We start from the raw sequence: 17948 nt of genomic DNA on the forward strand, positions 1-17948 counted from the left end.
ATATATATATATATATATATATATGCATGCAATTTCACAATAGGTTCATACATCTTTATTCCACTGATTTTGCGTGACACTTGCTACTAATTCTCTAATTCTTTTTTATCAGAAAAGGGTCAGGTTTCTACTTTGCTTCATCCCCAAGGACCCCATTAGGAAATGTTGGGATGTTGGCTCCTAATTATTTCTATTAGCCAGTCCCCTATAGGAATGTGACAAAACTAGAGACAAAACTCTCCTTTGTCCCCTCAAAAAGGAAAGAAGCCCAGAAGGTTCTCTCCTCGATTAGGTGAAAAAGACATCTCATAGGACCTCAGGGCCTTCACCTCAAGCTTAAGGATAGCTAATTGGACAGGAGCCAAAAAGTCCCACCTGGGCATTCACTAGAAAAAGAAGAGAACAAAGAAACCAATGGCTTTTGTGAGGTGTTTTACCAGGAGCAAGAGCCTCTTGCACCTGACTTGGTTTTTCTCTGTTTGTTATTTTGCCTTTTATTAAACCTTTTTGTTTCCAACACTGCAACAGAAGCCATCCTGCTGATTTTATGCCTCCAAAGGTAGCTGACCTATCTTGGGTGAGTAATAAACCTCCAAGAGCTTATGAGACCTCGCTTGAGGAGGCAGCTATTACTGTCCCCCTTCTCCCAGGACTGCCTCACGAAACCCTAAAGAGCAGGGATAATTGCAATGTGTCGTGTTTTCCCTCATGTGAGTGCCAGAATGCCATTCCATGGAGGTTTAATTGTTACCTAATGTCATTCAGCGCAGACAATTGATGGGGAAATAATACAGGGCTCATTTAGGAAACTAATCTCCAAAGTTCAGCACAAACAGCTTTCACTTGCGTAACACTCGGCTTGTTCTCACAGCATTATGTTGCAACTAAATGTTCCCTGCTATGGAATGAGCCCACACAAAATGGAGAAGTTTAGAGCAAGCTGGGCCCGTGCCAAACCATATCATCCCTTTGCAGCATTTGGGGAAATGCACAACGGAAACTTATTAGCTTGCTGTTACACTGCACACAAGCAGAGGGCAAAACAACTGCAAGAACAGTGAAAAGGTCCATAAAATACATCCTTGTCATCATTCTGCTTTAGATGAGTTAAAATGATTATTTTATGTTAAGATATAAAACGCTGCTGTTGTATTTTTCTCACTCTCTGCCAATTCCACCGCAAAAAGAAAACGGTCTGGCGTGAACTTTGCAAAAGTGAGGTAGGGCAACAAAATTTGTCCATTTTAGACAAGTGAAAGTAGATTTCAAAGGGCCTTGGCACTGACAGTCGTGTTAGAAGCTTAGCATTTCTTAACAAAGCAACACTGAAATGATGCAAAATGCAGCTGAAGCAGCTTGCGATGCAATCTGTTTCACAAGCACGGTGTCAGCAGAATTTGTCAACCAGCCTGGATGTGCTAACTCTGAACTACGTCTCTGACCAGGAATAGGTTGGGTTTCTTTCTTTTTTTCTTATCCAAACCAGCTATGTGGGTATAATAAACAAGCTTTTCTTTAGAAAGCTTATAGTAGCAATTACAATATTGAGCTAGAGCAGCATCTGAAACCCATTAGCAGTTTATACTTCAGTGCAACTGAAACCCATATTCATTTAAATTGTATTTATCCAAACAGGCCTTAATGAATTTCTTCTGTTCCATTAACATGCATTAAATAAACAAACAAACAAAAGAATCCGTGGTATGAGCAAGGCATGCAAGTTTTAATACACGAAACATAACAAGAGGATTAGGCTTTGAAAATCAATAAACAGTTCAGCACTGGACAAAACACAAATTTTTGAATAAGCAATCCAACATATGTTCTAACATAAACACTTGCCTTCCAAATGTAATATATAGTCCTATGAAAATAAATGGTTGCTGTCAATTTCCTTTTAATGAGAGAGTAATTCCACCGATTTATAAACACACAAAACATGTTAAAGCACAGGAATGATGGTGTGGAGGAATTCCATACCCAAATGTCAAAAAAGCATCCCAATCCAGATCGTGTTAATGTCATTCACAGTAATGAAATCAACCAAATGGACACTTGATAAAATTTGGCAAGCCATGATTTATGACCAAATTAAAGAGATGTAGGCCCCCACTTCCAGTCAAGACCAGTGTTGCCTGGAAACCTCCACCACCTCAGGCCATTTGGAAAATCCTATTCTTAACACTTACTTAATTACTTTCCTCTGCCACACAAAACTGTTTAGAGAGTCAGCTAATCTAGAACTGTGCTCGATGTCACTTGGGAGAAAGTGAAAGGAAACTGATTAGCATTTTGGCAATTTCAGGCCTTGAAAGCTGTGAGATTGTTGTAAAAAGAGCCATTGTCACTGGGGGCTGAGGAGATCTGTGTGGAACGAGGAATGTTGTGCCCTGGGACTGTCCAGGCAAGGGACAGAAGTGGAACACACAGTGCCAGTCCATTGTGATGGGCTGTGCTGTTGATCATGGTGCTGTGTCCTGCAGACTTGGAGCAGTGAAATCTGCACCATTCCCAAGCAGAGCTACTAAATCACCCAGAAGATCCTTGTCTTTAGCAAAAACATGCTAGTCCAAGGCTGCACTCAATGATTCTTGAAGTGTTTTCCAACCTGAGTGATTCTGTGAGTCTGTGATTGTGTTCTAAGCTACACATCCCTTTCCACAATGCACCCCATTGCCTTCTTGAGGTGGGAGAACATTTCTGAAGTGTTTAACCTCCACCTTCTTGAGGTGGGAGAACATTTTTGAAGTGTTTCACCCAGTTATTATTTGCAAACAGATCATACTTTCCTGTTTTTTGTTTTCTTTTTCCTATATATTTCATCCCAAAATTTTGTGTTCATCAAGGCCGGTATGATACTGTGTTGTTGATTAACAGAATCTGGGACACAGCTGATGAAGAGTGGTTAAGAGATTTGTACCCTTCTGGAGGGGGTAGCTGGAGACCAGATGGGGTCTCTCACACTCCTTAACCAAATCCTGATGTTCAGGAAACTGAAGTGAACTCCAGCTTCAAAGGTTGGACTCTTTGGAGGCCCTTTCCAACCTTAATGATTTTAAATTCCTCAGTCCCACCCTTGTGTAATTCAGAAATTCTGCAACACACTGGGTATCATCAGCTCCCCCTGAGGAGTGGGAAAATCAAGGACATCCCCTTCCAGGTCTGGTCTTACAGCTGAAGTGGGGACACTCAGCAGTGAAAGAGAAGAAAGCCTCCTAAATCAGCAAAATCCCTTCTCACCTGGATTTGCAAGTCGGCTGCTGGTCGGTCCAAGAATCTGATATGGATCTAAAATTGTGAAAGAAAGATTTTAAATCATGCAACAACATTGTCAAACATTTCAGGCACCACTTCTGAACCTTGTAAGGGGTGGTGTGCACTGCCTGATGGGACAGCAGGTCCAACACCTGAGCAATTTTCTCCCTCTGCATGGCAACATTTGCATGTTTTCCTCTCAAACTCGGTGTGCAAGGACATACATTTGCTCTTTGCACTGTCGTAATGTGCAGATGCATATATTCAGAATGCAAGCTTTGTTATGAAGCATTCTGGTGGCGGAGTCCCCATCCCTGGAGGTGTCCAAGGAAGCCCTGGAGGTGGCACTCAGAGCTCTGGGCTGGGAACAAGGTGGGGATGGGTCACAGGTTGGACTCCATGACCTTGAAAGTTTTTTCCAACCTCAGTGATTCTGTGATTCTCTTTTGTCACTGGACTCCAGTGAGGGATCCTATGGATTAACCCTGCAACTGGTGTTTTCAGACTAGCCTCTGTCAGCCTTACAGCGCCTGTAGCATCTCAGTATTTCCCTCTGGAAATGAAAACTTACTTTGGCCTGAAGTCCAACAGGGAAAAAAAGGAGGGATGTGACAGCAGGACCAAAGCCAAAGCGAGGGGCTGCAAGTACTGAGTGACTCTGTGGCTTTTACAGCCAAGAAGAAAATCAGGTTACATTTCTTACACACTTAAATAATCTGTGCAGCTCACACACAGCCATTAAAAGGTCCTCAGGACTTCCATAAATCATTGGTATATTTCTAGGAAGATTCTCGTGGTTGGAAGGCCAGATTAGATAAAACCCTGTTTGGGCAAAATTCAGTGTAATACTTCCCAGGCAGTCTGTGCATGAGTTAATGAGGCCTAGTCATGCACAGTCTTGTTTAGCTCTAACAAAAACCAGAATAATGATTTAAAATCCATGTGATAAAACCTGGCTCAGAGTCTTCTGAGCTAAGAATATCCTCTAAATCTCTTTTATTTCCTCCTTCTAACCTTTTGCTGTTAACAAAAGCCATGACTGACTCAGGAGCTTTGGAGTGCTCTCCAGCTACCTGTCCAAAATACAGCTGAACTTACAATAAGGGATTAGGTCCCACCCCATGGATTTGTTGCTCTGAAAACACAAAAGGCACCCATTTTGCTAAACCACTACTCTACAAACCCATAAACTTCTGCTTTCTCCGCAGTTTTCCAGCAAGATTAAGAATTCCTCTAATATTTCTGTTGTGTTTCAGGAGCCAAAATTCAGATGGGTTTCTGTAGGCTGTAATCCATTCCCTTTTTTATTTGTTTGTTTGTTTGTTTTTTGTTCTTTTGTTTTGTTTTGTTTTTATTTTTTTTTTGGCTCGTGTACATTTTCCAGCTGCTGGCATCTCAACCGCTGGGATCTTTTGACATCTCTACCTTCCACCCTTGTACCCAAACTGTAGATGGATTGTTTTAAGAGCATTTTTATTCTGGAAGGTTGTCACTGCCTTAAAACATTACACTCATCCCAAATCCAGCTGCAGAGCAAACCCCATTCACATCTGGGGTTTTGGTGGTCTCCAGCTGGAGTGGTCTGAACCAGATTATGCAGTTTGGGTGCCCTTCTCATCACACTCAACAAACCCAGGCAGAATTCAAACCAAGTGACACCCACCTAGCTGAGGACGCTGGTCTTCTGTTTTGGGAACTGTTGAGGATGATGGCTGAGAAGCTGAAAATGGAAAAAAAATCCCATATAGTTATTTTTCCAGTTAGGACGTTGCTCACCAAACCTATGAGAGGCCCCCAGGCCTGGAGCTCCTGCTGCCCTCTGCTCCAGGATGGACACAACAGGATTGAAAGCTCATAAAAAGCTTTTTGAGGCTCTATGGTGCCGCAGACATCTTTTATGAAAAATCCTTTCCTTAGGATTTTTTGTCCTGAGAAGCTGAGAGGCCTCAGGAACAAAATGTAAACATTGATTATCTGCTGCTGTGGAATGCAGCAGGTGCATCTGTGATTGGCCCATGTTGGATGTTTGTAATTAATGGCCAATCACAGCTCAGCTGGATCGGACACAGAGCCTGAGCCACAAACCTTTGTTATCATTCTTTGCTATTCTATTCTTAGCTAGCCTTCTGATGAGAACCTTTTCTTCTATTCTTTTAGTATAGTTTTAATGTAACATGTATCATAAAATAATAAATCAAGCCTTCTAAAATATACAGTCAGATCTTCTTCTCTTCCCTCATCCTAAGACCCCTGTGAACACGGTCACACTGTGGTGATGGACTTGATGAAGTTTGAGTTTAAGGAAGGATGTGGCTGCCCAGTGACACCTCCCAGCAGTGCCCATACAATTCTTTTTGACTTTCCAAAAAAGCACAGATGAAACCCCTCCAGAGCTCCAGTAATTCCCTTTGGAGTCTAATCCATGTTTCCCCAGCTGTGCAGATGCTTTTTACCTTTTGACTGAGGGCTGGGGTGGCTGTGACTCGTCCATGCTGATCTCCTGGCTTGCTCATAAGGCAAATCTGTGAAAGAAAAAGACATTTATTCATGCAGATATGGCCTAAAGTGGTTATGTCCAAAAAGGGCACATTTGGGGGGGACTCAGGATTTGGAAAATAACTGAAACAGGCAGGGAATTCTTTGTTAAAACCTTTATAATCTTCATTGTCTCTAAAAACAACAGTAAAAACAACAGTTGTGCTCTGCAGAGGTGCCTGTTGCTGTCAGAAGTCTGAGCTGCACTGAGACAGGTGGTGCAAAGAACCTTTAGAGACAACAAAGAGTTCATCACTTCCAAAGGTTCAGGATACTCCCTTTTGTCCCCTTCCTCAGCCCAGCACACCAAGGAATGGCACACACTGGTACCATTGATAATCTGTGCTAGAGTCTTGCAGAAGAAGTCCCCCAAGAGCTCATTTTATGCATAAATCCTCCCAAATTCAGCATTTAACAGTATTTCCTTTCAAAAAGACAGGCTTTAGTTGATTTATTCCTTTCTGCTTCTTGGGACAAGCTCCTTAAATTTACACATCTAAATTTTCATTTCCCTTTCTTTCATTTACTCCTTACTTCTATTTTATTTCAGTGCTTTAGCATATTAAAAAAAATGAAAAAAACCAAACCATAAAAGCTTTCTTCATAAAGCAAATGTAGTAAATTCAACTGTTTGGTTTACCCTTAGAAATCTTTGGCAGTTTCCTGTGCTTTTCCACGGCTGACTTTAACACATTAGCTAAAATTACTGCCAAAATCAGAGACTTCTGTAACTTCCAGGGCCTCAGGAAGGTAGCAGTGCCCACCTGGTGGAACTAAGTTGGTGCAGATGTCTTGACTCTCAACACTACTTGTGCTTTATTTCAGAATTCGTGTTTGGAAATGAAACCAGAAAGCAAAGAAACAGCCCCAGCCTGGCTCTGTGCAAGGCAGATGTATCTGCCCACTTCCAAGCACTGCATGGAAATAAAGTGTAATGTAAAATGCACAACCAAATTGCCTTCAATTTATTTAGTCTGGTAGCTCTGCCACATCCCAGAATCCTACACTTCAAAACCTTTGCTTTTGCTGGGATTTGCAACTGATTTTTGTACTGCATTTTCATCATGAAAAACCTTGTATCCCTGATTTCTTGAGGACTATTCCACAGCTTCAGAGAAAATAATGTGAATTTTACAGGTGCTCATCTCTGAGCAGAAGATGAATCAGTGTGACCTGCAGATGTCCTGCCCAGGCTGAGACCAACACTGCTGTTTATTTGAGATTTTACCATCTGACAAAAAAATAAATCCAGAATTACTCTGGTCATAATGGCAGTGGGTTCTGAGTTCAGTCTGTACAGAGGGGGCTCAGCTCTGGGGGGTTTGCAGGTACCTTGTGCCTTGCCTGGCCAGTTCCCTGCTCCATGGCAGCTTCTCCACCTCCTCTCCAGATTCCCTTGCCAGATTCTGGTGACATAAGGCACCTATTTCTTCCCTCCAGTTTTTCCACTCCATGCCCAGAAAGATGTTGTCTCAACCACAATTCCACCTCTATTTTTCTCTCTTTTTCTTTCTTCCTTTCTTTCTCTTTCTTTCTCTCTTTGTCTCTATTTCTTTCTTTCTTTCTCTCTCTCTCTCTCTCTCCTTTCTCTCTCTCTCTCTTTGTCTCTCTCTCTCTCTCTTTCTTTCTTTCTCTCTCTCTCCTTTCTCTCTCTCTCTCTTTGTCTCTCTCTCTCTCTCTTTCTTTCTTTCTCTCTCTCTCCTTTCTCTCTCTCTCTCTTTGTCTCTCTCTCTCTCTCTTTCTTTCTTTCTCTCTCTCTCCTTTCTCTCTCTCTCTCTTTGTCTCTCTCTCTCTCTCTTTCTTTCTTTCTCTCTCTCTCCTTTCTTTCTCTCTCTGTTTCTTTCTCTCTCACTTTCTTTCTTTCTTTCTTTCTTTCTCTCTCTCTCTCTTTTTTCTTTCCCTTCTCCTTTCTCCCATCTCCCCTCCCCTTTCTCCTTTCTCCTTTTCTCCTTTCTCCTTTTCTCCTTTCTCCTTTTCTCCTTTCTCCTTTTCTCCTTTCTCCTTTTCTCCTTTCTCCTTTTCTCCTTTCTCCTTTTCTCCTTTCTCCTTTTCTCCTTTCTCCTTTTCTCCTTTCTCCTTTCTCCTTTCTTTCTCCTTTCTCCTTTCTCCTTTCTCCTCTCCTATCCTCTCCTCTCCACTCCTCTCTCCTCTCCTCTCCATTTTTGGCTCTCCAACCCATCAGACACCTGTTCCCTGAGAGCCCTGGCAGATGCTCTGTGTGTTTGTTCTTGGTGGCACTTGAACCACGCTTGGTACAAATTCAGCACTGTGAGAAAACTGCCTCGTGCCTTTGAACTCCTCACATCACAAGATGATCTTTTGACTACACCCTCTCCATGAAAAGAAAAACCACATTATCAGCTTTTCTTGAAATTAGAGCAAAGCTCCAGCTTCATGCTTGCTTCAGCCTCGACAAACACGTTGCCATTGCAGATAAGCAGATCTGTTCTTGTCCACGAGACATCAGCACAACGTGTCCTCATCTGGGACAGCTCCCTGACGGGAATGCTCCTGTTTGGTGAGACAAACCCCAGCCAGGTGTCCCTGAGAGCCTCATTGTCACTGAAACCTCATGTTCTCTTGTAAAGGTGGCTGCAGAAATCCTCCCTTGCACTGAAGCCCTGCTCATTTCCCATTTTCTATTGTAGTGCCTTAACAATGGCAGTGCTTAATTAATCTCTCCAGAATTGCACCCCAGGATTTGGCTGATTCCCACTGAACTTTATTTATTCCCCCTGCTCCTCATTTTTGACCTTTTTCATGTCATCAAGTGGCTGTCCCCAGGGTCTGCTTTTGCTCTCACATGAACAGTGCTTTGTTATGGGAAAGCTTCTTTGCAGTCTGGTTGAAATGTGACATTTAACTCAAAGGAAAACCACAGAATAAGCCAACAAAACAGTTTCCTGAAAGAAAACTGAATTTCTGCAAAAAAAAACCCCTTTTTCTCTGAATAAAAATTCTGACACTGAAGATGTCCATCAGCCTTCAATTGTAAAAGATAAATTAAAACAATATTTCCAAAATCATTACAGTTCTTTGTAGAAAATGTTTAGTTCTGCACAGAAGAACCCCAAAACTAAACTGCAATTCCACAAGTAATTGTGTGAATGCAAAAAGATGCTGATACAAAGCATTTTGTTAAGTGTCATTTTAAATGTGAGTCAGATTAAAATGCTGAAATGAAGGAGCTCACCATGTCTGAAAGGTGGTTTAGAACCTTTTCCTCTAAAGAAAATTAACATTTTTTTTCCATCACACATAGGATGAAACAAATTTGGAAATCGTAGACCTTGTCAGGAAACAAAAAAAAATCCCAAAATCCCAATTTTTATTCAAGTCCAGTGGAAAATAGACTCATTCCAGCATTTGCCTGAAATCCTCTCCATTGGAACAGCTTTTCCTGCAGGACACCAGGTCCCTCTGGTCTTATGTTACATGTTCACTTCTGCTGGGAATTACTGAGAGTTTGGGGCCTCTGGATTTATGTTTGGTGATTGTTTCCATAGTTCTGCTTTGTTTTCTCATCCCTATTTGTGCTGACATTCCCCAGTGTCCCTGAGAGCTCCTGGGTGCCCCAATCTGCTTTAATGCTCCATGAAAATGTTTGATTTATTTAGAATATCACTTCTTCTTATAGTGACACTAAGCAGGTGCTCTGTCACTCTCTTTATTTTGATAATTACGTCAAGTTTCCTCAACCCCAGACTGTGATTTGAACAATTTCAAACCTCTGTATCTCTCAACATGCTCCAAAGATTTTTTTCCATCCTCCCATGGCTTTCCCAGGCGTTTCTAAGCACCTCCAAACTCTGCAAAAAGCCTTTTTGATAAGGGATGATTGACACAGCTTTCCATGCAAGGCCACGCTGCTGGGGTGTTCAGTGGCACAGTCACATTTCCCATGGGATTTTCCACTGTGGTTCTTCATTTGTTCACAACTTTCACTTTGGCTGTCACTGTGCCATAAATAAAGATGACTCTGTTAAGTTGTTCCTTCATGAGTGAAGGGGGCTAATTTGGAATCAGTAAGATATGCAAATAAATTGTGCCTTGGGCTGCATTTATCAGCTTGTGTTTTCAGTTGTTAATTGATTGCCAGGTTGTTTCTCCCTAATGAACTTCCTGGGTACCTGGACAGGAATCCTGTATAGGAATCTCTGGGTTTAAGTAACAACAAAATCAAAGAATCATGGGATGGTTTGGGTTGGAAGGGACATTAAAGATCATCTTGTTCCATTCCCTGCCATGGCAGGGACACCTTCCACTGTCTCAGGCTGCTCCAATGTCCAGCCTGGCCTTGGGCACTGCCAGGGATCCAGGGGCAGCCACAGCTGCTCTGGGAATTCCATCCCAGCCAGGGAACAATTCCTAATTCCCAATATCCCATCTAATCCTATTTTCTGTCAGTGTGAAGCCATTCCCTGTGCCCTGTCCCTGCAGCCCTTGGAAATTGTCTCTCTCCATATTTCCTGGGGCTCCTTCAGGCCACAATTCCATCACCCCAACGCTTCTCTTCCCCAGGCTGAACAATCCTAAAATAACTTAAGATGTCCATTACTGATGACAGGATAATTAGCCAGTTCTTAATTTGTTTCTTATGATACACTGATTTAATTTCTAGTGTAAATAGTTGTGGGGTGTTTTGGTGAATGCCTTATGAAAGCCAAATGTATGCATTGGATCAGCAGTTCCCTTTCTAGCCATTAATATAAACAAACAAATCTAGCAGGGTTTGATTTCCAAGGATCCAAACAAGTTGAATTTGTTGATGTAATGGCCTGGTGGTTGTTTCCTTTTCTCTCTTTTCTAATTATCAATTACCAAATCTACAGACATGCATATATACATATATACAAGGCTATATTGAATAATATCTGCATGAACCCTCCTGCACTCTACCCTAGAGCACAAATAAAATAATTCCTGTTCAAACTCCCTTTTTCTCATGTGCCAATATCTCTTTTCACCAGAGCTCAGCCAATTCCAGTGCATGTCCCTTCTGAGCACTTGGATTTTTGCCTCTGGCTCAGTAATAGATTTCCTTTAAATTCAGTATTTGCTGCAACTCCTCTTCATGTCCCTTAGTACTCTGCAGTCATTACTGGAAAAGTAAATGTTCAGTTTAGGCATTTTTCCAGCATTTTTTGTAGTGAAGGGTGATAAAAAGAAAATCTTCGGCTTCATAGCCATGTCCTCACCTTCTTTAATTATTCCCTTCAGCATTTCACAAATCAGCACATCCACAAAACTTTCACAGGTTACAAAATTTAAGCCTTAAGAGCTTCCTTATGTTTTGATTTTACTCAAGACTCTCAAACTCATAATCAGATTGTTGTGGGTTCTGTTTGCCTCAAACATAAATAAAATGTAGACAGCAGGAGAAGCATTTATCCTGCATTTTCAGGGTATTTTTCCACAATAGACTTCAAACAAAAGGGAATTTTAACTTCATTTTACAGAAAGAGAGCTGAAGGGGATTGACAGGTGACTGTGCACCAGAACCAGTGAACAGAGCTCAGGTTTCCGATTCCTTGGTGCTTTAAAAAGTTGATACAATTGCTTCAAAGATGGAGATTTGGGGAAGAATTTGACTTATTAAATCTACTTAATTATTTCACTCTAATTATTTCACTCTACACAATTATATAGACACATATATATGTGATATAAGTACGTAATATGTGTGAATTCAAAATAGAGCCTCATGTTTATGAAAAGGGAAAAAGAATGAGATATTTCAGGAGATGAAATGAGTAAGATCACAGCACACAAAAAGTGGTCATTGTTCATACCTGGTCTGGTTGCAATTCTTTGTGTTGCTTCTGGATAAACTGATGTGTTTGGGAAAATAAAAGTGGCACCTCCTGAAGAGAAAGAAGAGGACATTACACCTAAAGATTCATTTCCCTAAATCCACCAGTATTTTCCCCTCCTGTAGAGTGAATGAGTGAAGAATCTGAATAACTAATTTCTGCCTTTGGACTGTTAGATACAAAAGTTGATTCCAATAATCTTTACATCTATGTAAATCCATTCAAATTACTGGATAAAAGTCTGTGTAAAATCTGTTTTAAGAAGGAGACAGTCAAGCTCAGGAAATCCTTTCTACCACAACCACCTCCACCTGGGAAGGTGGCTTTGTACCCCCTGAAATAAAACCTCTTTGCCTTCAGTACTGCATTCCCAGAAAAGTCCATATTTTCAACAGAGACTTCTGGGTCAGAGCCTCAGATATCTCATTGATCTTCCCCAGAGTGAAAAAAAAAATTAGAAAAGTTGAGCTTGATGTAGGAAATGGAATCTCCCTTTTCTCAGGCATTGAAATTGCTCTGACTACACCAATGGACTTCTCATGACCCTCTCCAGGAACATCAAAAAAGTCAATTACTGCTGATTTCAAGAACTTTTTATCTAACTCTTTTGTGGCCCACTGAAAATTGAACAACTGATTTCCCACATGCTGATGATCAGCACAACATTATTCACGCTCCCCAATGACAGATAATCTCATTTTGGTGAAATGAATTTCAGAATATCATTGTCAGTGCACACATAGAGAAAAAGATAACACGCAGAACTGCTGAACAACACTTGGATATCCACAAGTGGAAGCTGCTTGGCAAATGAGAATCTCTAAAGCCAGAGATGGACAAGACCATTAAGTCCATCTATTTTTGAAAAGGAGTTGAATCTTATCCAAACCATATCAAGGTAAATGGAATTTTTTTTTGTTGCCTCTGGTGGGGTTTGCAGCAGGCCTAGAGCCCACAGCAGGACTTTGCCACTATGACCAGTGGCAAACCTCTAATGTCAGGGAAAGATCTATTAATCCAGTGAATTTTGCTATGAAACTCACTCAGAGTGAAAAACGAAATAAAATATGAAAGAAACATTGCTATCCAAGTTTTGTTTACTTTTTCTTTTGCATTATCCTTTGTATTATCTTTTTCCTTTCTCATAGAGAATTGTTCTTTCTGGTCACTGTAGGTAACTAACACCCTCAGGCATGATCATGCAATATTCCAAACATCTTTTGTAGGGATATAAACCACATTATTATTTGTACCATTCCATGCCATCCTCTGCTGCACAACTGTTACAGCAAGTAAAAACAGATTCTGAATTATTTTCATAAATACTTTAAGTTGCATCCTGAAAGACAGATGAGGCATGTGTCATTCTCCTGCCTACACTCCACACTTCTCTGGGCCAAATTAACAGAAGGGTGAATATCAACAAAAATAATTTTAAATTCAGATCAGCCTTAGTGGAATTCCCAGCTCAAGTCCCACAGCAGCTAGAAAATGAGATGAGCTAACTGCCTAAAGAGCAATTTTATTGATTCCCACAACATTTAGCTCATGGGAGGGGAGACATCCCCATTCCCCAGAGCCCAAAGCACTTCTGAGCTCCAAGAAGCTTCTAGGGATCCATGGAGTAGATCTGACAGCAGAATGGACAGAAGGACCATAAAAATCCTCAGATGAAAGGCCCCAAACCTGCAGGTTTATGCTGTGTCAGGGACCCCATCCTCTTGCAGGACACCAGAAATTTTTGCGCCATTTTTGCACCACCTGGCCCTGCGTGATCTCACCTTTTCTCTGTGTGTCTGTGCAGAAAACACACAGACGGCAGGGAGGGGATTCTCCTGCCTCCCTCCTGATTTACCACTTCCATTTTTTTAGCAAGCAGCCCATGGAAAGGAATCCTGTGCTTTTAGAAGATGATGACCTACAGCAGTGGGAGCAGTGCCAGCATTACCTGTGTTTCTAGCATGCATTAACCGTGGAGAGTTTTGTAAGGCTTTATCAACATCATCTGAAGTCAAATGTGGAAGAGGAGCTACAAAACAAAACAAAAAGCAACACCAAAATGTAAAAAAAATCGTGAATTATCTTTTAAAACCATATTTTTCCCCTGACAGGATTGTCTGAATGTGAATCTATCAACAGCCTGCAGTTTGGAGGGAGGTGTGTGGGCTACAGGGTAAATTAGGGCATTCATTTATCCAATATCATAATTTATTGTCATGAATGCACAAAATTTCTGGCTGGTTATTGACAGTGTGCGTGTGGAGGAGACTGCACCGCACTGGTGTTGCAATGCTTGGTGTTTTTTTCTCTAAAAACCATGTTCATTTTAACTTCTTTAAACTGAGGCAAATTTTCCTCAAGCTTAGGTGAAAGCCCTCAATCCAGGTAATCCCTTTTTTCCCATTGAAATTCTAGCCATGCACTACATTTAATTTGCATTTGGGCTTCAGGGACTGTTCCTTTTTTTCCATGAATTTACAGAATTTTTTTTTATTCAATTCAGTTGAATCTTCCCAATCCTATCCAGAGTACAGCAAACTCCTGCCATTCCCTTAGAATCATGCCTGGAATTCATTTTATGAATCAATGTTCGCACTCTTGTTTAGTTAAAATGGAAGGAAATGAGTATGTGACCAGAAAAAACATCAGCACTGAACCCCATGTGATTTTTTTCTTCCTGCTCAATATGCTTCAACTCAATTTTTCCCTGAGATGGATACACAGAAAGAGTCCCTAATTCTTCTCTGTGATAAACATGAGTGAAATTAATGGATATCTTTCCATCAAACTCAACAGGACTTGGGCTGGCCTCCCTGTTATGCTCTTAGGAACAGCAACATTTGCAACAGACATTTGGAAAACCCAATTATCCACAGCGGTCAATCTGGGACTGAGTGCAGGCAGGACGCAGGGCCGGCTTACTCTCTCTGAGGTAGTGTAGGTGTGACAGGAGGATGTCTGCATTGTAGCTGGGGGTGAGCCTCTGGAAGTCATCCTTGGTCATTTTGCAGAGCTCCTTGCCGTCGATGTTCTGGAAGAGCAGGATGTCCACGTCCGGCAGCCCGTACTCCTTCACCGCCCACTCCAGCCACTGGCGCACGTGGTCAGTGCTCCACAGCGTGGGGTCTGCAGGGCCACACAGCAAAAAAATCAGGCAGGGAAGGGCAATTCTGAGGCACTGGATCCATGAGAAATAATCCCCCCTTCACTGACGGCTGGAGGAGTTAATGTGGTGTGCTGAGTGCAAGGGAGAGCAACTGTGGAGGGCTGAGAGCTCTGAGTGCTAGCAACAAAGCCTGGGCTGTGTCAAGGGAAATACAGGTTGGATAGCAGGAAAAGGTTTTTTCCAGAAAGGGTGAGAAAGTTCTGGAATGGCTGCCCAGGGAGGTGGTGGAGTCCCCATCCCTGGGTGTGTTTAACAAAGCCTGGATGTGGCACTGGGGGCCAGGGCTCAGTTGAGCTGTTGGGGCTGGGCTGGACTCGATGGGCTTGAAGGTCTCTTCCAACCCAGGGATTCTGGGAATTCTGTGAATTGCTCTGCACAAGTCCCTGACAGGAGGGGCACTGAGGGGAGGTCGGGCTCTGCTGCCGTGTCCAAGGGAAAGGAGGAGAGGAAATGGCCTCAGATTTAGGAAGGACATTGAGATGCTTGAACACATCCAGAGGGGACAACGAGGCTGGAGAGGGGCTGGGAACACAAACCCTGTGAGGAACCCCTGAGGGAGCTGGGGCTGCTCAGCCTGGAGAAAAGGAGACTCAGGGCTGCCCCCATCACTCTGTACAGCTCCTGAAAGGTGCCTGTGCTCACCTGGGGCTGGGCTCTTTCTCCAGCAGCACTGACACAACCAGAGCACACAGCCTCCAGCTGCACCAAGGGAAATACAGGTTGGATAGCAGGGAAAAGGTTTTTGCAGCAAGGGTGAGAAAGTTCTGGAATGGCTGCCCGGGGAGGGGGGGCAGTCCCCATCCCTGGGGGTGTTTAACAAAGCCTGGATGTGGCACTGGGGGCCAGGGCTCAGTTGAGCTGTTGGGGCTGGGCTGGACTCGATGGTCTTGAAGCTCTCTTCCAACCCAGTCATTCTGGGAATTCTGTGAGTGAGCTCCTTCTCCCACTCAGCTCTTCTGCCTCATTGTTTTTAGGTCTTTTTAACAGAGCTTCTGGCCCACTGACAGCACTGCAAGCTGGAGCAAGTTTCAAAACTCTCTGTTCAATCCTTATCTTTATTCAAGTGAAATTTCCACTCATATCTGAAAGAATCTTTCTTGGGTACAGGGTAAATAAGCACTCACACATTCAGGTAGTTATTTCACAAACTAGAATGGGTCTCTAGTTAATAATATTAGAATATTAAAATATTCTGCATTTTTTTCCCCAGACTGCCGTGTTATACATTGCTACACCTGTGTGGGTTTGTACTCAATACCTGAAGTATTGGCAAAATCATCTGAGGAAAAAGAGCCCCAAACAGTCGACAATTCTAGCAAAATGTTTTTTAATTAATCCTTAATTTAAGCTTTTTTTATTTTTCCCTCTAAACTCCTCATTTTCTATTTCTCTCCCATTCTATCTTTCCTTGTTCTTGAGTAAGGAACCAGCAACACAAAGGTCACTCAGCTCATACCATGAAGAATTTATACTTTTTGCAGAGAAAAGATTAAAGCCAAGGGGAAAACATTCATCAAGACTTTATTCCTTATCATCTTAATGACTCTGTGATTTTGTGATATCCTCAAGGCTGAGAATGGAGCACATGGAGGTCAAGTGGCTCCCAAAGTTCATGCCATGAAAATCTGGGACATGAATGGCAGCCTAAATAGCTTTTCTATGGCTTAACTTCAGTGCCATTCCCTCTATTTTCACTGCTGTTCAGGCTCATCTGAAAGAGGTGGAGACCTCCTGAATTCCACCAAAAACCACTTAAAATAATGTCTCCATCTGGTATGAAATAAGCAGGAATCTAAAGGGATGCAAGTCTGGCGGTAAATCTTAGGTCTGGATGAGATTGTCCACACCTACAGCAAAGAACTCTGAGAACTTCAGTTTGCTCCGAAGTAAACAACCAAACACCAGGAAATTTACCAAAATATTTTCATTATGTCTGTAATTTTTAAATTTTTAATTTTTTTTTCTTAATTATGATAAATAGAAAGTTACCACAACTGGAAATGTGACTTTTACTTCTAACTTCACCACATGACCTGTGCACTTTACCACACTGCCTGTGCAATAATCAAAACCAACTGGTTTTTGCCCATTAATTTCTTCAAGTGACTTCAAAATGGCAAGACTGTGACCATCTTGCTCCTAGATTCAAACCCACCTCAAACACATCTCCAGGATTACACTAAATAAAAAAATCCCTTGCTCAGCTAACCATGCTATGAATTACTAAAGGTCTTTTTTTAAAAAGTGCCAAACACCAGGGAGAGAAATGTTTTGGAACATTCAAAAGCTCTGCATTTCAGTGTTGGCAGGACATCTATTATTCAGAGCATCACTCTCCAGTCTCCAGAACAGAATTGACAATACCATTGCAGAGGACACTGCAACAGATTTGTCCACACCTTTCTTGACAAATAACTGAAATAATCACAGCTTGCAAAACTGGCCACAGTCAGTACTCTTGCACGTCTAAGCAACTGAAAAACTGTAATAATATTAAGCAACATGGCAGAGGCAGAAATATTTCACACCAGCACCTCTCTGCTGGAGAGGAACCAGCAGCAAAGCATTCCCTCCTGGCTGCAGGTGTTGAGTTTACCCTGTGCACATCCTGTGCTTCAGGAACACCCACAGATGCCATGATGCTGTGACTTGGAAACAGGCATGCTAATTATTCTGCAGAATATTCCAGGTTGGTTTGGAGGACAAGGCAACAAGAACAAGGCAGCAGCCTTCTTGTCCCATCAACTGCTGAATCCCACAGCCAAGCCTGCCAAGGCTGACCAAGAATTTCTCAATTGCGCTCTTACATTGCAGTGGAGTTGCCAGTTTGCTTATTAAAATGTTTTATGCTGCCTAGACTCAGAGGATAATGCACATAAAGGCTCTTCATGCCTTGTTTGATCCTACAGAAACGACTTTCTGGTATTTTCAAAGATAACCTGTGCTACAGGTATCCTTTCTCTCTCTGTCCCACACACCCTGCACCCAGTTTGGGATAAGAAATGGAGGTGCTTCTTCCTTTTGCTCAGTTTAGGGTGAAATCCTTCAAGAAGCAGCTACAGGAGTCAGATAAGATCTGAGTGCCTCTTATCAGCCCATTCTGCTGCTGAAATGGGAAGAACAGCTTGAGGAGATGTCCTCATGATCCTCCTCAGCTCATTCTCTCAATCACCCCTACA

At 42.2% G+C, this 17948-nt stretch overlaps 1 protein-coding gene across 1 annotated transcript in view; it reads right to left on the reverse strand.

The window, feature by feature from the left end:
- Positions 1-17948, reverse strand: part of ERG (ETS transcription factor ERG) — a 106014-nt gene that overhangs the window by 2797 nt on the left and 85269 nt on the right. Inside the window, 6 exon segments of the mRNA XM_031064240.1 lie at positions 3241-3288; positions 4919-4975; positions 5709-5777; positions 11583-11654; positions 13552-13632; positions 14526-14729. Coding sequence (XP_030920100.1) covers positions 3241-3288; positions 4919-4975; positions 5709-5777; positions 11583-11654; positions 13552-13632; positions 14526-14729 — 531 coding nt within the window.

This window comes from Geospiza fortis, unplaced genomic scaffold (assembly GCF_000277835.1).
Source record: "Geospiza fortis unplaced genomic scaffold, GeoFor_1.0 scaffold302, whole genome shotgun sequence".
NCBI classification, from domain to species: domain Eukaryota; kingdom Metazoa; phylum Chordata; class Aves; order Passeriformes; family Thraupidae; genus Geospiza; species Geospiza fortis.